This window comes from Formica exsecta, unplaced genomic scaffold (genome assembly GCF_003651465.1).
Source record: "Formica exsecta isolate Colony F162 unplaced genomic scaffold, ASM365146v1 scaffold237, whole genome shotgun sequence".
Classification (NCBI taxonomy): domain Eukaryota; kingdom Metazoa; phylum Arthropoda; class Insecta; order Hymenoptera; family Formicidae; genus Formica; species Formica exsecta.
The window spans coordinates 275,124-296,893 of record NW_021849649.1 but is presented as its reverse complement, the minus strand read 5'-3'; the positions used below and the strand labels follow the sequence as shown (position 1 = coordinate 296,893).

Genomic DNA, 21,770 nt, shown 5'->3' with positions numbered 1-21,770 from the left:
CCTTTAAAAGAACTATAAATTCTATAAATCTCCTGACAGGCCTTGGAAATGTTCGTGCATAAGCTAGCGCTGCTTTTATAAATAATGCATGAAATAATCTATCCCGCACATTAATCAACGGGTTTTGATTATTGTTATTTCTAGCTATATTCATATTATTATTATTTAAAACTGGTCCTATCACGCCAGCAAGACTGTGAAGATTGTGCGCCACTGCGCCGTTTTGATTATTAGGTACTGCAACAGCAGCACCGCCTCCTTGTGACATTTTTGAATATCACATAAGTAGCTCCCACAAAAATAAGAATTCAAATTTGTGTATAAACTATTTACACATTTGTCATTTCCAATAATTTGCTGGAGACATATTCTGAAACAAATAACAGATTTTTAATTAACATTGTTTAATCAATCTAGACATATTTAAGTTTATAACAAACTCTATAAAAGAAATACGTCTTTTAATATTTTAGTTTTTGTAAATGCAAAACATTCTTAAACTAAATATTCTTATACACTTATAAATATATTGTTGTTTTTTTTCTGCAAACATAATGTGGCAATTTAAATAGCTTCAAACACAAAATAATGATATTATTATTATCAAATGCAATATTGTTTTTCTCATCATATATATTTTGAGAATTCACACAATTTAAAATAAAAGAGCTCGTAATTAAATCTTAATTTAGCAATCTTTAACAGCTTGTGAATTCTAGATCACAGTAAAGTGAATAGTATGCCGAGTCATACAATCTAGTTCTGATTTTTTCGTTGTATTAAATATTATACTCGTAACTCTTTTAATATGATTTATTATCATCATACATTGCGTAAATATTCTAATGTTTGTTATAATATCATTATTTTTATTTGCTAAATATAAATCGAAAATAAATAAAGAATATATATACATATATATAGCGCAAGGCTAATTATTTATGCTAAATATAGAGAAACATGTGTGTGTATGCTATATTAAATATTTTTAATGTAAAGCTAACAATATCAATAAACTAGATGGAGACACATATATATAAAAGTAAATATAAAAGTCTAGAATTTATATTACAAGATATAAAAAAGAAATTTATCTAATCTAACCTAATTTGTAAAGTGTGTAATATTCAATAGAATATAACCTATTTTGCGTCAACATTTAAATTTTCAGAAAAAAAAAGAAAAATTCAGAGAGAATCGCTTTTTCGAAGGACTCTTCGACTCTTCTACATCCAAAGTTTATTTCTACCCGTGTTGAATATAACGAAGTAATATAAATCGCGCATAAAAACATCTAGGCAAAACAGTGACAGTGAATGTTACTCCGTTACGTAATTTTTAGATTGAAAAAAAAGATGAAATTCGTCAACTGTTTAGAAGAAACGTTAATTGCATTAATTATATCCCTTCACAATCTGTATAGCGACTGTATGTTTTACACAGAGAATAATATAGATATACCTGATATTTTATGCTTGGTAACATCAACCGTTGTCGAATTTCCAGAAGTTTTTAAGAACAAATCTGGCATGTCATACCTTGTGACAGGATTGCAGTAAGAAATGTCAACGATTTCGACGACACCGTTATCCCTCTTTCGTTAACGTGGATCAAATTCAATCGCGGAAAATTCCTATGTATTCGCCTAAGAAATACGACGTTCGCAAAATTGTCACTTCATCGTCGTATGTTTTGATGTATACCACATAAATCGTATCAGATTGTATCATCCACTAATCATCGTCTACACGTGCAGGTTCGTCAATCGTGATTTGTAAAACGTGTCAGAAAAAGAAATAACTAGATACGATCGACGCAAGAATTCGACGTTCATTGGCTTGGCGCGATAAAGACAGATTCAATTGGTTAGCGCAGACTAATTCAACGACGCTCGTGTATCTATTTACTGTCAGTGCCAATACTGAAAATCTATAGTGCACGTGACATAAACTATACATTTTCAGTACTGACAGTTAATATCGGAATGCAATCTAAATGTATGTTTATTTTCTTTCAGTTTTTTGTTAGAAAGAACGATCTTTCAAAAGTAAAAGAATAACACAATTCGTATAAAAATCGTATAAAATATCTACATTCTGGATGAATGGCTACCTTTGTTAGGGGTTTCCTGACAATTGATTACTGGTTGCAACGCATCCGCATCAGCCAATCAAAACGTTAGCGTCGTATCTGTAAACAGCAGGTGTTGCAGTTGTCAAAATTCCATTTAAATTTTAACGAGTATATGCAAATATACCAATATCTATTATAACAAATCGGAGCAACAGCAATACAAATTATACTTATTCAAGTTTTTGAAGATCAAGTCGAAAAATATCATTCATATTATTGTATTATTGTATCTTAAATAAAAAAAAATTTATGATATTGCTATTTACATTTATATTTTCTATACGCACAAAAATAATTTCTTAGCAAAGACGATATTTTATACATATGTGACATATTTTAATGCAATTATGTATTCACCATTATCGCCACAAACTAGTCTCAGTTCAGAATTGAGAAAGATCATAAATGAAAGAAATATGCTGAGTATGCGGAGCCGTATGAAAGGTATATATAAAATTTATATTTTTTCATACATTTAATAACAGTTCTTATAATTTTATATTATAATATTTTTAGTTTTACATGCCTTGAATGAAGACAATGAGAGATATGCAGAGGAAAGAGAGAGAACTCTAAGATCACAAGCCATTCAAGAGATATTAACCACAGAAGTTACCTATTTACAACAATTGGAGATTTTGGCAGAGGTATATTTTAACATGTCGTTAATTATAAAGTTGTTATAAAATATTATTTTTTTATATCTTTGTTTCTATAGTTTTTTATACAACCTATTCTTGAAAGAAAATTATTGAATCATCCATTACTTGTCACTCTATTGGAGAACATAAAGACATTATATAATGTGAGTGGTGAATTAGTGGCAGGAATAAAAAATAATCCCGACAATATCACCGAAGTATTTCACAAACTGGCACCTTTTTTTAAACTGTATTCCATTTATGCTTATGATTATACACAAGTGCTGAATCTATTACAGGTAATTATCAAGTATCGTAAAGATTTATTAAGTATTTCAATTTACTCAAATTTAATGCAATTTATACTTTACAGATTTGCTCATATTTATACATATATATTTTTTTTAATATATATGTATTAATATTAAATATTTTTAATTAAATAAAATATTTCTGTTGAGAAATATATAGAAACAAAGAAGCATTAGTATTAAAATTTACCTACAAGTTTATCTTTTTCTAGGCAAGTGAAGAGAGTGATGCTATATTTAAAAAATTTATTTGTGATCAAGAAACAAGACCAGAAGTAAGTAGGAAATTATCTTCGTTGTTAATTACTCCAGTGCAAAGAGTACCAAGATATCAATTACTTGTTAAAGAAGTGTTGCAACATACTCCTTATAGACACAGAGAGTATAGATCTTTACAAGGTAATTAGGATTATCAATTTATTAGCCAACATACATAATTTTATTTTAATGTATAATAATTTTAATTTAATATTTTGATTGTAGCATGTTTAGTTGAAATTGAAAAATCTGCAAAACATATAAATGCTTTAATTGCACAGAATGAAGAAATGCAAAAATTGTTAAATCTTCAAAAAAGCATTGTTACTTCGATTAATCTCGTTAAGCCTGGTAGAATATTAATCAAACAAGGACCATTGATGCGTGTTTCAAGACGAGGCAATTCTGCTTATAAGAGATACTTTGTACTTTTAAATGACACTTTACTATATTGTAAAGGCGAGCCAGGAACTTCATTAAACGTATCTTGTGTTCTACCATTAAACAAGTGCAGTGTAACTTGTGTTCTGAGCAAGAAACTGTTTCGTATAACGTGCTTACATGAAACGTTCCTATTATATTCAGAAAATGGCGATAGCAACGAGTGGATGCAATCTATTGAAAGTGCTATCAGAAAAGTACTTGTTATATCATTAAAAACATACATACTTTATGTTCAGTTCTACCTTTAAAATATTGATATATTATTTCATTTTCAGTATAGTGAATGTAGACAAACCTTAAGAAAGGAAAGTAGCTCAAGAAAACCACTTAGACATAAGAATATTAATGAATTTCCATCAGATAATATAACAAAAAAGTCCATTAAAAGGAAAAGATACATGAGAGATGAACAGGTAAAAGTTACTATTTTATGTGCATAAATTATTATTGATATGTTTTTTAAACATTTAACAAAAAACAAACTATATAAAAAGTTAATTGGTTTAGAAAATTTTTCCACAGATATATTATCTTTACAAATATAGTAAGTTAATGCCAATTTCTGTATTAAAGGTATCATTGGATTCTTCCAATATTATATACTTTAAAAAGGATATAGAAGCGGATGATGATATTTCACAAGAAAACACTTGTTTATTCTTTTGCACTAAGAAATTTAAACGAGATCAGTTTTCTAAAACTAGTGATAATGCTCCTCAAGTAAAAAATATAAAATTACATAAAAATATAAACAAACAATGTGTACCTACGTATAAATATTTAAGAGAATCAAACAATTACAGCAATAATGTAAGTAAAAAATGTACATTTTAATAGAAATAGAATTCAATGCAATTTATACTGTAATAACATTTAATCTTCTCCTTAGGATTTAGCAGCAATGAGGATGCACGAAACGAGTTCAATTGCGTCGATCAGTGAAGAAAACGTATCGTCACCATTTCGGATACTCGGCGAATTTTTTACCTACATCGGTACATCTATAAAAGATCTTTTTACATTCAGATAATTTACTAAAATATTCTGTTGTAACATAAGATGATAAGGTGGAAGATAAATTATTGTTATTATAATGATATAGAGCTACATATCGTATTGCGTATGTATGTATATGTAAATTATTTTATTTTAAAGTATAAAAATAATTAAATTTTTTGCATGATCAAATTCTTATAGCAAGTATATGTTAGCCGAATGTTATAGAGTTTAATTGAAATTGATTGAAATGGAGATCAATGATTATCAATTTGTCCTCTCCATGTCAAAAATCAAGATCTTCCCCTCTCGCCAGTTAGTCACTATGAGTCACTAGCCACTGATACCACCACAGATTGAGAGACAAAATCCACGCGTGCGCAATGACGTTAGCGTGCTGACAATGAGAATGAAACTTTCCTTCGATTTGAGAACATTGCGTTACAAGCGCAGTGTACTGATCACTTATGGTCAGAGCTATAATAGAGGGACTACTATAAAGAATATATTTGTTCTCGTAGGTAGGTAGATAGACATCACGATCAATCACAAACGGTGTACTCTACATTCCACATTTGCGATAGTATAGTACGTCTGACGCCAAAGAAGGAGGTGATAAGAAAGTAGAAGGGCGGAGAGCAACGTTATCTGTTCGGAAAAGTTAAAAATACTGCGATTGATGAAAAACTATCGAAAATACTCCGAGAAGCCAGTGAAGAAATTTATAATGCTCTTCGTTCTTCTCTACGACATTCTCTTCGTATAATTATTCATCGTCCTAGCATCCCGTGATTGTTTAATACAATTTTTAATTAATCTGCGCTATTCTATCGGAACTGTGGGAATCGCTTTTCATCTCATCGACTTTACACTATAAAGTGAGAAAGCTTCTTATGAGACGCAATAATGGACATGGACCACAGACGTCCGTCTCCAATATTTTCTCTTCTTTCACGCGTAATATAATACGACCATATATATCTTTGGAAGAAATATAAAGCGCTACGAGATACATATACACGTATGCATACATACGCGATACATACTAATTGACGCGAATCATATTTTCGATAGAGTTTTGTAGAAACAATCTTTTTTATATTTAATTTTGCTATAGTCATCGTGTTATAGTAATCGAATGTTAGATGACATGATAATTGGAATTGTATCTTGCTTTTACATGTATTAATTAATTATTATATTGTAATATTACATTATATCCTATATATACATGACACAGCATTAATATTATTTTTTATATAAAAATCCAGCCAATGTTATGTTAGTATTATATATGTATTTTGTACCAGTAATTACATGATTTATTTATAGAGTAAATTGTACTTTACAAATATATGTAAATCATATAATTACTATTATAAAAAAAAAATATTTTTTTATCCATCTCTGAATAAGAAATTGCTATTATATATATATCTATATATATTTATATATCTTTTTTTATTTTACAGAAATTTCTTTACGAATGGATATTTATAACAGATAGCAATGGAAGGCCCATTAGAAATAAAAAACTCTAGTGCAGACACTGGACAGGAAGAGCCTATTAAATCTGAAGCTCCTATACAAAATCCTGATAGTAGCGAGCGAAGCGATGGTGCTACCTCTCCGCCACCAAATTGCAGCATTTGCCTAGGAAAATTAGTTAACACATCTTTTACGGACAGTTGCCTGCACCAATTCTGTTTCAATTGTTTGCTCGAGTGGTCCAAAATAAAAACAGAATGTCCTCTATGCAAGCAAACATTCAAGTCGATTATACACAGTGTGAGATCGGAGGAAGATTATGCTCAATATCATATACCTCGCGAATTAGCATCTCAAATTTCTCAACCACAAGTTGCTTTGGATTTCAACTTTGGCATCGATGGCAATTGGGACGTTGTTCCTCGTCGATTTGTCTACAGGTATTATATATATATCTGGGTAAAGTAAATGTATTGTTATAATTTGAAAAGATTCGTATTTATAAGGTAATTCTATACAATGTTTCTTAGGACGACAATGACTGGCAATCGCCGGCACGGTGTGCTATTAAATCCAGAACAAGTTACAAGACGCGAACAATTGCCGAGTATGGCACCTCAAGTGCCTAGAGAGGAGCGCAGACGTAGGCGCGCTAATCCTACAGATTATCGTCGTACCGTTTATAGGCATGGTATATGGGCTACTTCATTACCTGACATATTTGGACGTTTCCGCGAATGTAGTGCCGAGTACTACAGGTAAATATTTCTTAAAGTTTTAAATTTATTCTTATATATTTTTTATATTTTGAATTATTATATAAATCTGTAACTTTATATTAAAGGATCTTATAAAAAAAAATACAATTATATAAAATAATATATTTAAATTATTTTATTAATTATATATCATAGAAGACAACCACAAGAATTAGATCGCCTTATACCATGGATAAACAGAGAGTTGCAAGTTTTACTCAATAACGAACCAGGCATTATTGCGTATGCATTGAGCATAATAATGAATGCCTTAACTCGATTTGATATTAGAAGTCCTGAATTTCGAAATATTGTACAACCTTTCCTCGCTGCGCATACAGATCATTTTGCACATGAATTATTGAATTTTGCCCAAACCAACTTTGATCTAGTTGGATACGATCAATCTGTTACTTATTTGCCACGTGGTTTGTATTTACATGGATTTTATAATTAATGACAAATATATATCTAATTACAAATAACATATATATTCGTGTGTACAAATCGTGTGTCAATCAGGTTTGTCAAATGAATATGCAACCCGTATTATATCACCTATATCTAGTAGCACTAGTAGCAGCAGCAGTATTACTTCTGATAACTCGGATGTACGAATACTCGATGAAGCGATTGATTTAAGAGTAAATACCGAAATGCCGACATTGCCCACAATACCACATTCTATCAGCATACCAGGTAACAAATTAATGAATTATATCCCGAATCACATTTCCTACAGTTATTCATTTGTCAAGAAGAAGAAAAAAAAAGAGAAAAATAGAAAGAGTAGAAAAAAGCGGAATACACTTGCAAATTATAATATCAAAGAACACATTTAAAAAAAAAATCATGACTATATGTTAAAGAAAAATTTAAAATTCTCTTGTACTTAATTTTGAACAAATTATACAAATTTTCAGTTAGGCTCGTAATGCAAGTTTTAAATAAATACAAATTGAAATTTACATTGCTTAGCATGCTATTGTATTTCAAACTTTTTATAATATATAGTGACAAAATATAATATATTATTATGTATATTTATTTAGGACCTAGTACAGTCGGGCCTAGTACAGTATATCACAGAGTAGAAACACCTTACAATGTACCAGAACTCTTAATCGTTTCGTCGAGTTCCTCTGAATCAGATGGCGAATGCGAAATAATTGGCTATGTGAAACCACGTCATGAAAGAACACCAGAAATCATAGAACTACTTTCTTCTGATTCTGAGCATTCTGTTTCTCATATAATATCTAATGGAAATACACAGTAAGTTACAGAGAAACTATATATTAAACACATACATGTGTTTATATAGCCTGCGTTTTGATATTCACTGCCAGTACTGGAAATCTAAAGTTTACATGACGTAAACTATAGATTTTTACTAGCAATGAACATCAGAATACAGTCATAGTGTTTATCTTATTCAACTATTCAATCACAATTGATATGATAATAGAGTGTCTTTAAAAATTGTTTACACACATTTATTAATAGAAGTATAGAATAGAATATGTAGCTGTAAATCTAATCACTGTTTTCTTATCAGATCGAATCCAAACAGAACATGTCCGGAAAATTTGTCACTACCAAGCACATCTCACACTGTAAAAGCATCATCTATATCATCTTGTTCGACGAGTAGTGATTCTAATTCTGACGATAATTCAAAACAAAATAAACGAAATCATGCTAGAAAATCAGGAAAAAAGACAGTCGTACAAAAGTATAAAAGATCATATGAGACAGAAAATCGCAATAAACGATGCAAAAAGAGAGTATTCAGTTCTGATTCTAGCTCATCCGAAAGTTCAAAGAATGTAATGAAATGTAATGAAAAACGATCGAGAAAGACAACATATAGAGTACAGGCTAAAGGTGCAGGGAGAATAAAGCTTATTAAAAGAGAGGAAAGTTATTCGGATGAAGATTCATCTAGTAGTGACAGTAGCAGTGCGGAAACTGATAGTAAAACGAAAATCACTAAGTGTCGTAGACAACATAAATCGAAAAGGAATCGTTCTCCCAGTGTCGATCATGCAGCGAAAAGTGGAAGAACAACAAGAAACAAGGAGAGAACTTTAATTCTGGAAAAGTTGAAGTCCAAAAACAAAGATCAAAAGTGTAATGAAAGCAGACAATCCAGATCTAGAAGTAGCAGTGAATCTTCTAATGTTTCTGAACGAGATAAACGGCCAAGTTATAGGCACCGAGAATCACGAAACACAAGCGAGTATGGAAATCAAGAAGACAGTGCCTCAATAAATAATAAAGATATGCCAAGAAATGAACATAAGTCTAAATCAAAAAAGAAAGCATATTACTTTGAATCTTCCGATTCAGAAGATGGTCATTTAAGGTCCAATAGTCAGTGTAGTAATAATTCTAATAGATCTTATCTACGTTGGAGAAAATCAAAACATAAAGAAAAACATAAAGACAAGGAGCGCCACAAGTCCAGGATATTCAATTTATCGCAATCGAATGCAAGTACAATCTTAACAATGTCCATTTCATCGAAAAATGACACGTATCCGACAAAACATTCCGATCGTAATAATTCCGATTATAAAGAAAAACATTCGCGCAAAGAATCGAAACATAGAAAGCCTGAAAATGAAAAGAAGTCGAGATCAAAGAAAAAAAAACGACGTATCCGATCTTCTTCCGCTTCTAATTCAGGATAATATTATTATATGCATCGCGATTTATATTAATCAATATTAACATTATGTAATAAAAATTTCGATTTAAGATAACATTTGAGTTTTCATAGTAAAAAAAATCTAATATGTAATCTAGTTAATTTCATGTGAATGTAGTTTGTATCTCATTTTGTTCATACACATTATACAATCGTAAATTATAAATTTTTATTCAAGAGTATAAATTAACTTCGCGATTGTCATACACATACTACATACATACATACATATATATATATATATATACAAATTCGTTATATTAAACCACAAGTAATGTTTTAAAAGGATATTTATAAATGTTATCTTTTTCTTAAGAATTAGCATTCATATTTTGAGATTTTGTTATATTTGCTTGCGGTACAAAAAATAGTTCCATTCATTTTAAAAAAAACCAAGCAACATTCTAATCATGAAGAAATATGTACATACTAAAACACATTGGAATTTGGATATAAAATACACAATCATGTTATTATAATATTCATGCAAACATTATTGCCATATAATGTATTATGCAAGACATGTTGAATTATCACGTTATCTTTCATGGGAATATAATTTTGCAGCACTATATATATATATGTGTAAAATATGTGCACACAATTTATTCTTTATATATACCATTATGTTGACAATTGAAGAAGCAATTTGTGCATATTTTATTATAATATTGGAATATATGTAAAATGATCCATATTGAGTTCCAAAGATTGTAAATATGTGTATTTCATAAACCATTAATTTAATTAAAATTTGCATGTTAAAATATGTATGATGGGAATGTGTATTTATGAATTATTAAAACTGGAAATTTACATGTATTTCTCTTATGTACAGTAATGGCTTTTTCTACAGTATTGGAATAATTTTTATCTATTTTTTTCTCTGGAAATATAATTGTTTACAAATTATTTTCTATAAAGACAATTTCTTTATATAAATATTGAGAATATACATATATATCTTTCATAGTTGTATGATCATTGCATTGTATGATGATAAAATGTTTCATCATTAGAGATTAGTTTTTAAAAAATAAATGTACGAGACAAAATTTTAATCTTAAAAAACACAAATCTTACATTTTGTAATATATCTAAGATATAATTGATGAGAAGATACAAAATATGAGATTGTACAATAAAATAAAAATATCAATGTGTATTGTTTAAAAATTGTAAATTCTTATACGAACTTTTACACATCAGGATTGTTTGCAATATATAACCTAGATAATAATTATATCAACATGAAAGATGATTACCAATATAAACATTGGTAAAAATAAGTGTGCGCACAGGATCGTGAAAAGAATATAAAATAATATGTGAATAATCAATATTTTATCTATTATAACAATGATAATATTTATAATTTTAAAACAAATCACAATTGTAAAAAAAACTTGGTTCTGAAACAAAATATGTTTATTTTACACATTCCTTATAAAATTCTTAATTTATGTAAACAAACATAATGTATAATCTAATGTATAATTTATATAAAATGTACACCTTCCGCATTGAACGCATGTAAAAGACTGGAAAAAAAAAAAAGATACATTTTTATTAATCTCAATGTTTCCTAGCCTTAACAATGTGATTTGTGACAATGACCATAAAGCATAGCTTAACATGTACAGATATCAATGGAAACAATTGAATTAGATTAAAAATTTAGATAATTAAATCTACAAAGGGTAAGGTCTACTCTCTATGCCATATATATAAAATATATATAAAATGTTATTAACTCTGCTTATTTGTACCTGATGAAGTCATCTATATCCATAGTCCTGGCTCGTTTACTTTCAGCCTCTACTTTCTTTAATATATTGTTTATCAATTGCTTGATATCAAAATTATCCAGGATAGTCTGTAAATGTGTTAAAACAAAATATGACAACAAACATTCAAACATGAAAAAGCATTTATACATATCGTTATCTAATATCATTTTCACTTGTCTTAATGTAAAATTTACCTTGTTATTCAAACTACAGTGAATTTTATAATTTTTCTCTAATAAAGTAATAACTGTGGTTTGCTTGAAAGCTGCGGATAATGTTTTATTTTTTCTTAAAAACGCGATTCGTGTCAAACCATCCCATTCTTGATAATTTATCGGTGGTGGTGGATTTCTCGGTTCAATTCTCACTACATTTGATTCTACTTTAGGTGGAGGTCTAAAGTTATTCTTTCCAACTTTCATTAGCATATCCACTCGTGCCAACAATTGCGTGTTAATGCTTAAGCGGCAGTACAATTTATCACCAGGTTTAGCTACCAAACGTTCCGCGAATTCTCTTTGAAACATAAGCACAGCACATCTGTGAAAAATTAAGTATATTTCTTTTGTATCGTCTGCATATTATAAATGTGGTATATTTATTTAAAGTTGTTACAAAAAACTTCTTGATATCACATAGCAATCTAGAAATTTATTTGCACAATTTGGAATTATTAGAGTGTAATATCTTTCTGCTCAACATAAATTTATTATTACCTGAAGATTGGTCTATGCGAAAGTAATTTAAATATTAATGGTGATGATATCTGGTATGGGATGTTAGCAACACACAAATCAAAGAATGGTAAATCCGATTTTAGTACATCTCCAACTACAATCTGTAACTTTGAATGATAAACAGTTCCTTGAACACGTTTTTGTAATTCCGCCACCATTCTTGGATCAATTTCACACGCTATTACTTTCTTTGCCTTTTCTAGCATTTTTACAGTCATATTACCCGTACCAGGACCGATCTCCAGTACGACATCAGTCGGCCTAAGCGCAGCTTTTTCAACCATATTTTGAATAACTAAAGGATTCTTCAAAATGTGCTGACCTTTACTCTTATGAAATAAAATCCCTGTAAAAAAGCAAAAGAAAAATGTTATATTAGAAACGAAGAAATAAATGTATATATTTCGTATATAAATTTATCGTATGATACTAATGTTCTTGCTGTTTTCTATTTAGCATTAACCTATAAATATATAAAATATATATTAAAACACCTTGTCTCGCCACTTCTTTGTGAACGCTGGAAGTCCGTACTTTCGGCATCGTTATTAATTATTAATTTTTTAACAATTAACCACGTGGTGTACATATATATACAAAACATTAGGCACAATTTAGAAGAGTCTCAGAGTCTGTTCTTCATATGTACATACACAGATGTGTTCATTTTGCTTACACTTTTTAAATGCGACTACAAATGGCACTCCATTTGACGCTATTTGTGCTTCGAAGAAGTTTGATGGACCAATCAGAGCAAAGAATCCTACGCTTCTTTTCAAAAATTTTATGTTGTATTTAAAAAATAAATAGAGGAAGAGGGAGGGAAACCGCAATATAAAATTAATTTTGTCGTATATTTTTATATAAAAGAATCATATATAACACGATTACGATATAAATAAAATAGAGTTGAATCTAAAATTTTTTATGCGCTTTGTGCTGAAAATTATGAGAAAAAAAATCATTTTTATTACATATAAATAAATTTCTTCCAAGTTTGTACATATCTTTTATTTTGACTTCTTTTCTCTAAAACAATCTTCTTTATAGTTATATTTACTTTTATATGTGAAGTTTGTACTTTTATATATAGCTATATAAATAATTTATATACGTATATGCGTTATGCATGTATTAATATATAGAATAGATAAATACATCTAATTATATTAATAATTTGTCTATGTTTAAAAACTAAAACCAAAATAGTTTCGCTATTTTTCGTCGACATTCTATTCCAATTTTTTGTAACTGAAAAGAATATTCAAAGATAATAACTCTTACACATTATAACACATAAATGTAGGTGTATAATCATTATTATTGAGTATATCAACTATTCAGCGAATTTTCAATCAGAATCACGTCTGCGCGGTTTCTGCATGGAATCCTCCGTATTTTTATTAAATCCACCATATGATTGCGGTCTCATTTTTAATGGGTACAATTCGTCCTGTAATTAATAAGAAATATCTCATCAGATCAAAAATAAGAAAAAATACTCTCTTAACATGAAAATACACGAAAGTGGTGAATTGTGAAACTTTAGAAAATACTTTGAAATGAAAACTAATGTATCGTACATATGTTAGATGTAAACATACGCGATTATAATAATTAAAAAGATTATTATATTAGTTATAAAAAGATTATTATATAATTTATATTTAATGTGTTTACAATTTTATTATTGAATATTTTTTTTTTTCATTCAAGTGGTTATAATCTTAAATTAATAAATGTATATAGATAAAATAGTAAAATAAAATACATCATATTTTTTTCATACATACGAAAAAAAATATATCAGTAAAAGCGCGTAATAGCTTTTCAACATGTATGCATGGAAAAATTCATTGAAATTATAATGCAAAAGTGATTTATCGTAAGCGACCTACGATAGCAAAATATGAAAAGTATTTTATACATAAGCAATATTTATAATACATAAACATGTATACATTGCAGAATACTACTAGCTCCAATTATCAAGCTTGTATACTTACAGTTGCTCCGTAATTGATTAATATATCAAAGCAATTCCAATCTGTTTTATGCAAAAAGTATCGCAGAGGCTTCTCTCTCGATCTGCATTTTTAACATTCATTATAATATACGTATAATATTATAAAATTATAAACTAAATAGAATATTTCACTTGTCGAAGCACGCGTTGATCATATAAAAATGTTAATTATTGTATATGTGTTTGAGCTTCGTATATTTCTAAAAGATAATATATATTGCACACGTTTTAGATAAAAACAAGTGTTAAAGCGTATATACAAATATATGACAATACCAGTCTATTCAATGTTCCTTGAATCTATCGTATTGTATTCTTTTTGACAAGTCTTAAGATCAACATTTTGTTCTACACTGTTATTTAATTTTCAACATTAAATATTATTACGATTAAACTGTGAAATAAATTTCTAAGATATCTTTCTTAAGAAACGAAATAAAATTGAGATTTCGAAATAGCAAAATAAGACTTCTCAATTTCTTTTTATATTCCATTAAAAAAAAAATTCTCGATGGTACAATTATTATTATCCGTTTACATATCCAATTTGTTATAATCGACTTAGTTTTGACGTTAATCATTTTCATGATTATTTCTCCAATAATTTCAAACTGTTTTTTTCGTTTAACTTGCGTTATATGCGATTGTAGAAGACCGTTCGATAGATGTCTGGGACACCCTATATAACCGTGACGAAACTCGCGTGTATAAAACTTTATCGCAGCGACAAACATCTGTAGAGATTACATTGATTAAGTGACTCGCTTTAACATTAATCGTGAATAGCTGCTCCTAAAATGTACTCTCTATTTGACTTGAAGAATAACGCTCGATTTATCTCATGGCGATCGCAGTCATCATTTTCGATGGTATATAAATCAAGGACACAATACACGTTGAGATACGTGATGCATATATCATACGTCAATAATTTATTCTTACTCCTATGTATGTACAACATTTATTGGCGACGTTTCGCCTCGCGTGTGGTACTCGATGTTACGCAGAAGAAAACAACGAATGTTTCGCGTGTAATTAATATTCTTATTACACAGGTATCGTGTAATACAATTTCTCATTCGATAAGTATATATAGTAGATTGCGCTAAGATTGCGTTAGATTAATTGTAAAACAAACTTGGTCTCGTGTAATAGTATGATCCCGTTCTATCTTCCGTATCTCATATATATTATATTTTTTTTAAAGCGATCAGACAGATGTAATTTATTGTGCACACGCGATTACATATTTAAATAGAAAGATACAACTGATATATACTAATCAAATCGCCATAATTCATAACAGACGTATTGTTGTCACGTATTGACTTGCGCCAAAAATGTAAAGTACAAAATATATATCAAATGTAGAGAATGTCCCAAAAATCCTAACTTTAATTTACTGTAACTGGATTCTTCAAATCTAAAATTAATTTTCTTTTTAAAAACATTTAAAAAATTTATAATAATTTTTTCATTTTAATTTTCTCTCTTTATTTCATTTAATAATTAAGAGATTAAAATTCTGGAACAGTAAATACCTTACTTGCCTATTTCAAGTAAGACTTTATTATGATTTCAAAATTAATGCTTCGATTTTCAATTCAGCAAAAATAAACTCTAGTGATGAAAAAAATTATCGTTAAAATTAAGAGCATCCTAAGACACCATATATATTACACACTTCTAAATTATCTAGATCGTAGTAAATTATCTAACCGTATATAATTATTCAAGGGATGGAAGAAATATATATAATATAAACATTATACAACACATCGATTCAATTGAATCATTCATCCTTCGTTATCGAGAATCTCGGAGCTCTGCTCGAATTGAAAGATAACGATAATTAAAAATTGAACATATATATGAAATATTTATACATAACAATGTATGTGCTTGTGTATATATATAATTTTTTATAAAATAAATAAAAAAAATTTTCTATATATATATCAATATATGCGAATGTATGCGGCTTTTTCTATCGCGACTTTCTATACGGTGGTTACCAAATACTTTCAATGAAACTATGGCGAACCGCCATCGTAGACTTAATTAAAATTCTAGAGCACCATATACTGTATGTATCACCTACACACTAATTATATATGTTTCAAGATTAATAATGTATACATTCGACAGATATCGGCGCATCGGTTAATGCCATAAAAAGTCGTATAGAAAGTCGACTTGCAGCAATGATTCTTAAGTATAAGAACCTGTGTTTCTAACTAATCTACTAATCTATATATATGTTCTAAAAATGGTCTTGTAATCTAGAGATAGATTAATTAAAATTGGAATTAAATAAATGTTGTCCGTAAAAAAAATTTTTTTTTTTTTGAAAAGGATTGATAAGAGAATTCATTCTACAATATAAATTCTTAATTATCGAAATCAGAGAATGCCATTAAAATTTCTTCTCATTTTCTATCTCTCCTTATTTTACAATTATCACAAGAGACACAATCAAAAATTTAAAAGGAATTATTTAAAAAATAAATTAATAAATTTTATTTTTACTTATCTTTATTTAAAAAATAATGTTATCTATTATTCAAAAAATAATAAATTCTATATTTTCATTAGCCTAAAATAAATTTTTTATTTAGGTTTTATATATAATTAAAATTGAAAAAGAGAAAGAAATAGAATAAAATTGAAAGAATTATACAATCCATATCCCCCTTATGATGACGAAAATTAAGTATTTACTTTCATAGAAATAAATTTTTCTCAATGAATTATAATTCATCTATCCTTATTTCGCGCTGGGAATAATAAAATCTTAGAATATATCAAATATAGTTTCAGAACATGTCATAAGTAAAAAATCGTCGCAGTGATACAAGTTGCACGCTTTCATTAACTTTGCCACTGATAGTTTACGACGTCGTTGAATCATAACATTGTTACAGAGTAAGATTGAAATCGATTTAATCTTAAACGTTATCAATATCTCTTTCCGAATCTCTTTTATAGTCCGAATGCAGTTTAACGGCTGAGACTTTACTATATGCGATTCTCTAACAGCTATCTACATATCTGCTCTGCAGAATAGGCCAACATATATAAAACATTATATAAAACATTGATGCTATTACAAAATAGCAAAATCAAAAAGCTCCTAGATGTATTTAAAATTCTCTTGTATATAACGCGTGCATACTTTTCAATTATCACACGGTATAGATAAACTGCTAAAATAATAAAGAGTGAAAGATAATTTAAACAGTATAATTAAAATAATATACTAATATAATACAAAATAATATTTCTGATCATCAATTTTCCATTACTAGTAATAAAAGGACAATCTCTCTTGAGAAGACGATCGGTCTATTATGCTAAATTTAACAGATTTGAAGCACCGATTCCTCGATTAAAAATAAATATATGTTATACTGTAAAGAAATAAATATATCTTCATCGTTATTATCTAAAATTCTATAAATATTAATTACGAAAATAATTTTCTTTTCCGTTTCAATCAATACCGATTGATTCTTTGCGACGAGATATTCTCATCTTTTGCCAGTCCATCGCAAGATAGGTCACAAACGTAGGCTTCTAAGCGTACATCTATCCTTCGAACATTACAACAAGCTAAGAGACGAAGGCATAAAGTAGAAGAGAAATTGTCGCTCTTCGCTGCACATAAAGTATATCGCGTTCCATGTCGAACAAATTCGCATAATCAACAAAACAAAGCTTAACGAAATAAAAAATATTCGCAAGCTTTAGTTACATTGCACTCTATTTCTTTGTTTCTCTCTTTTCCCGTACAACATCAGCAGAGCGTTAACAAGGACTCCAAGTGTTTATATAACAACGTTAGACACGAAAACACGTCGGTGAGATGCCGGTATTCGTTCCTGAAAAACAATGTTAGGCAGTTTACTGTTTGGAGTTAAAAAAGTATTCTTGAAAGTCTAGGATTCGTCGCGCATTAAAGAGAGTCCAGGGCTGAAGAAGGCTACGCCGACGTGTACATCCAGACGAGATCCGACCTGATGTTCCCCGAACAAAAATCCGCAAATCTTTTTAGCTTCCCAGAGACAACTAGAAGACAGTCACGGCCTTGTTGCAGTCAGCAAGCGAAGAGCGAGCTCGTTAGGTCAACAGTTGCGATTAGCAGTGCCATTATTCACCTGTGTGCCGGCGACGCCAGTTTCCGTTTCGTAATCGGCAGGTCGATGCTTCTCCGTAGAACAGTGTCTCTCTCTCTCCTCCTTGAAGAGATCTGCTATGCAGTGCGCCTGGGGAAACATTCAAAGATTTCGAACGCTTTACCTTGCTTCCTCAAATATATTTCTGCATTAATTGATACAATTTCTCAATATTATCATTGAGATTATATCTCATTTTTCAATTAAAACTATAAAATCTCAATATCTAAAACTTTAACTGTAGAGTGAAATTATGCAAAGTGTTCGATAGGCATATTTAATGTAAATGTATAACAATATTTCTTATCAAATCACACAGAATAATATTTCTTTGAATAAGAAAATTAAAATGCATAATTAGATGTCAAACTACAACCGATTAAAGAAAAAATGAATTGAAATGTATATAGATAATATAGCCTTATTCCTTCAGTTAATTTTAGTAAATAAATCTTTGTACTTTTACAGAATCTCAATTTAAAGAATTGAAAAATAATAATATAAATATTTAATTCTAATTCATTTTTTAAAAAGCTACCAACGATATAGTTCGATTAAATTTTGATAGAGAAAAAAAGATTATTTCAGTTTTTTTTATCTAAGAAATACTGATTAAATATATTTGTACTAAATATCGTGCATATTTTAATATTCTAGTTATTTAAACTACCTACATGATTACATCATAATTATTTCCTTAGTAAGAATTATTTCTTATCGTTAGTAAGAATAATAATTATATGTTGCAACATTTTTTTTTTTCCATAATTCGTTCAATTATCGGATCATAGAAATTTAATTTTGAAAAAATGATGTCGAAATCATATCTTTCAGAATTATTTTATATCGTTAAATAGAGCACACGATAAGGATTGAATAATGCAATGCTCACCACAAGTAAAGCGATGATCGTGCCAAGAGTAGATCCGGCGAGAACATCACTCCAGTGGTGTTTGTAATTGGAAATTCGTGACATAGCGGTAAACCAGGCCATGAGCAAACACAGCAGTTGAAGCAAGTGCTTAAGCAATTTGCTGCCCTTCCACTTTATCCTTAATTGTAGATACATCTAAAAAAAATCCCAAGTATCCCGTGCCTTTTAATAATTCTTCCTTTTATATACATATTATTAAATTATCTTCACAACTTAAGAACTTAATTAAATAGAGAACAGTAGAAATATTAGATACAATCTTTGCTGAAAAAGAAATTGATTCAAATTTTTAAAAGTTATTTCGTTATCGATGTAAGGACAGAAACGATGTATGTATATATAAATCTGGAAAAATAAAAATTTTTAAAGACAGGTATAAATATGGGAGAGAAAGAGAAAGAAAGAAGAGAGAATGTTGTAAAGAATTCTTTAATTCAACACATAAATAACTTGTATTAAACCGTTCCCAATATTGAAGTATCATGTATCGATAATGATATAACAAAGTACACGTTAACTCAATTTTCCCAATTACTTGTAACTCACAATTTGCCTATTTTTCATAATCACCGATACGACTATCGTATCGATTCAATTTTATCGTGCACGCGAATCGGATATCTGTAACGTTCTCAAGCGTTTCGTATATAAGATTATGCAAATCGAATTTCACGGGCGTGGATTTCGCAATCTCGTCTGCGAAACGATACGCTCGTATCGAGCCTGTTGAATGAATGATTAAGATCCGGCCCGCGTATGCAAATCGATGCGTTGCGACGCAACGCTTGTGTGTAACTTAAAGACTACTTACCGCAAGGTAGATCATGGTGTAGGCCGAGGAGGACGAGTGACCGGAGGGAAACGATAATCTGAAACGATCCATCGTACCGTGTCAAATAAATCGCACTTATGAATCGGGAGAGAAGGTAAGAGAAAGAAAAAAAGATCTTTTTTGCACTTTGCACTCTTCTCTCCCACCCTTCCACGTTCCCTCTATTAAGTTTATCGCTATTAAATTCGGGGCGTGTGTAACGTGCCGATTACAATCGACGAAGAGCCGAGTAGCTGCGAGCGATGAAGAATACGAAGAAAAGGAAGAGAAGGCAGGGCTCTGCGTCGATCCATTGCATGAGCAAAAAATGCGAGAAGGGCGCAAGGGAGACTCGATACTTGCGCCTCTCGCTCCCTCCCCCCTCTCCAGCCACTCTACGTCTCACTGTTAGGAGAAACGCGCTCGTAAAAAAATTCGGAGGGCATGCTACGTTAATTAGGACCTGCAGCTCGGCCATTCGACTACGACTGTCGGTTTTCAATGTTTGCTACTGAGAATTATTACATCTGTATTTTGATCAATTCGTAAAGTCGTTCCCCTAATCCAATCTCACTTTGACAATCAGAATTTTAATTCGAGATACAATATCGAAGATTGGAATATTTTCTTGACACATTTTCGCTCGGGAAAAACAAATGGGCGTCAAGAAAATCCGTCATTAGAAGTGAAATCACGCAGGGATTTTTTGTGCGGGATAGCTCATATATCTTTAAACGCTAACATAAATACGAGGACGTAATGACAGGATATATTGGTAATTAACGGATGAAAGCGGCCACCGCGTGCTTTCTAAAGCATGTATATCCCCGCGCACACTCTTATGTAAATCTCAAGGACTCTTCTTTACTTGGTGACACTGGTAAATGACGGGTCAATGAAAAGCCCGTGACGGTCCTGCTCGCCCTTCGTTCATCCATCTCCCTCTCTCTTTTCCTACGTTCGAAACAGTTCCTTGGACTATTACCGCGCTGAGGGGATATCATGAATGAATTCTCTGTGTGGAGTCGTCACGCTTTATCATCTTGATTCCTTAAATCTCCCTATATACATAAAACTGTCCCCGCTAAGACCGCGGCCGCGCGAATGACCCGCATGATACGCGTATATACACAGAGTGTGCTATATATAACGTATAAACTCGTGTACTATCGTATTCCTTGTTCAAAAAATAAACATTTTTTTCCTTTGGCAAAATTTACGGAATTACATCATTTTCGAAATAGGTATCTCATTTTTTTTTAATACGCCAAATGGGACAACATTTGCTGCTTCTCAATTCTTAAAAATTTTGATAATTTTGTTATATAATCAAGCCTAATATTTACATTTTTAGAATGAAACACGAAGAAATTTTATTTGAGTTGACATAAAATAAATTTCTTTGTGGTAGCAAAGTGTAAAGTTTTATTTTATTAACTTAAATAATATTTCTTCAAATGTTTCACAAAAATGTAAATATTAAACTTAATTATAATAGAATTATAAACATTTTTACACGAAGAATCAAGAAACAGCACAGTAATATATATATATA

At 29.9% G+C, this 21,770-nt stretch overlaps 4 protein-coding genes across 6 annotated transcripts in view; 1 reads left to right on the top strand and 3 right to left on the bottom strand.

Moving 5' to 3' along the window:
• Positions 1 to 1,763, bottom strand: part of LOC115235928 (membralin) — a 65,238-nt gene extending 63,475 nt beyond the window's left edge. The window contains exons 1-2 of the mRNA XM_029808040.1: positions 1,462 to 1,763; positions 1 to 370 (exon numbers count right to left, since the gene is read on the bottom strand). Of these exons, the coding sequence (XP_029663900.1) occupies positions 1 to 268 (268 nt within the window). The 5' untranslated portion in view covers positions 269 to 370; positions 1,462 to 1,763. The remainder of the gene's footprint in view (positions 371 to 1,461) is intronic.
• A 447-nt stretch (positions 1,764 to 2,210) lies between these two features.
• Positions 2,211 to 11,147, top strand: LOC115235998 (E3 ubiquitin-protein ligase Topors-like). The gene is made up of 14 exons (XM_029808180.1): positions 2,211 to 2,577; positions 2,650 to 2,780; positions 2,852 to 3,073; positions 3,298 to 3,484; positions 3,569 to 3,981; positions 4,063 to 4,200; positions 4,361 to 4,597; positions 4,677 to 4,814; positions 6,287 to 6,711; positions 6,802 to 7,029; positions 7,186 to 7,457; positions 7,552 to 7,728; positions 8,082 to 8,304; positions 8,588 to 11,147. Exons 1-14 carry the CDS (start codon positions 2,481 to 2,483, stop codon positions 9,723 to 9,725), a joined length of 4,026 nt encoding a protein of 1,341 aa, XP_029664040.1. The 5' UTR covers positions 2,211 to 2,480; the 3' UTR covers positions 9,726 to 11,147.
• Positions 11,148 to 11,152: 5 nt separating this feature from the next.
• LOC115235937 (probable dimethyladenosine transferase) lies at positions 11,153 to 12,976 on the bottom strand. 2 transcript variants are annotated; one of them, XM_029808050.1, is made up of 5 exons: positions 12,764 to 12,976; positions 12,249 to 12,615; positions 11,727 to 12,072; positions 11,512 to 11,618; positions 11,153 to 11,283 (listed from the first exon to the last, which is right to left on the bottom strand). In XM_029808050.1, exons 1-5 carry the CDS (start codon positions 12,810 to 12,812, stop codon positions 11,241 to 11,243), a joined length of 912 nt encoding a protein of 303 aa, XP_029663910.1. In that variant the 5' UTR covers positions 12,813 to 12,976; the 3' UTR covers positions 11,153 to 11,240. The 2 variants fall into 2 exon arrangements, with proteins under 2 accessions (XP_029663910.1, XP_029663911.1); XM_029808051.1 differs by having other exon boundaries at positions 11,178 to 11,283; positions 11,497 to 11,618.
• A 294-nt stretch (positions 12,977 to 13,270) lies between these two features.
• Positions 13,271 to 21,770, bottom strand: part of LOC115235903 (putative phosphatidate phosphatase) — a 29,168-nt gene continuing 20,668 nt past the window's right edge. Inside the window, exons 5-8 of one of the 2 annotated variants that reach the window (XM_029807992.1) lie at positions 20,216 to 20,273; positions 19,363 to 19,539; positions 18,453 to 18,560; positions 13,271 to 13,722 (exon numbers count right to left, since the gene is read on the bottom strand). In XM_029807992.1, coding sequence (XP_029663852.1) covers positions 13,621 to 13,722; positions 18,453 to 18,560; positions 19,363 to 19,539; positions 20,216 to 20,273 — 445 coding nt within the window. In that variant the 3' untranslated portion in view covers positions 13,271 to 13,620. Of the gene's footprint in view, positions 13,723 to 17,345; positions 18,364 to 18,452; positions 18,561 to 19,362; positions 19,540 to 20,215; positions 20,274 to 21,770 lie in introns of those variants that run through there. The other variant, XM_029807993.1, reaches the window with a different exon arrangement.

Coding starts and splice junctions, on each gene's coding strand:
- LOC115235998 (XM_029808180.1), top strand. CDS start 2,481: ATGTATTCACCATTATCGCCACAAACTAGTCTCAGTTCAGAATTGAGA. Junction 3,982..4,062: donor TTGAAAGTGCTATCAGAAAA/GTACTTGTTATA, acceptor TTTCATTTTCAG/TATAGTGAATGTAGACAAAC. Junction 7,458..7,551: donor TGTTACTTATTTGCCACGTG/GTTTGTATTTAC, acceptor TGTGTCAATCAG/GTTTGTCAAATGAATATGCA.
- LOC115235937 (XM_029808050.1), bottom strand. CDS start 12,812: ATGCCGAAAGTACGGACTTCCAGCGTTCACAAAGAAGTGGCGAGACAA. Junction 12,616..12,763: donor CAAAGAAGTGGCGAGACAAG/GTGTTTTAATAT, acceptor GCTTTTTTACAG/GGATTTTATTTCATAAGAGT. Junction 11,619..11,726: donor ACTGTAGTTTGAATAACAAG/GTAAATTTTACA, acceptor ACACATTTACAG/ACTATCCTGGATAATTTTGA.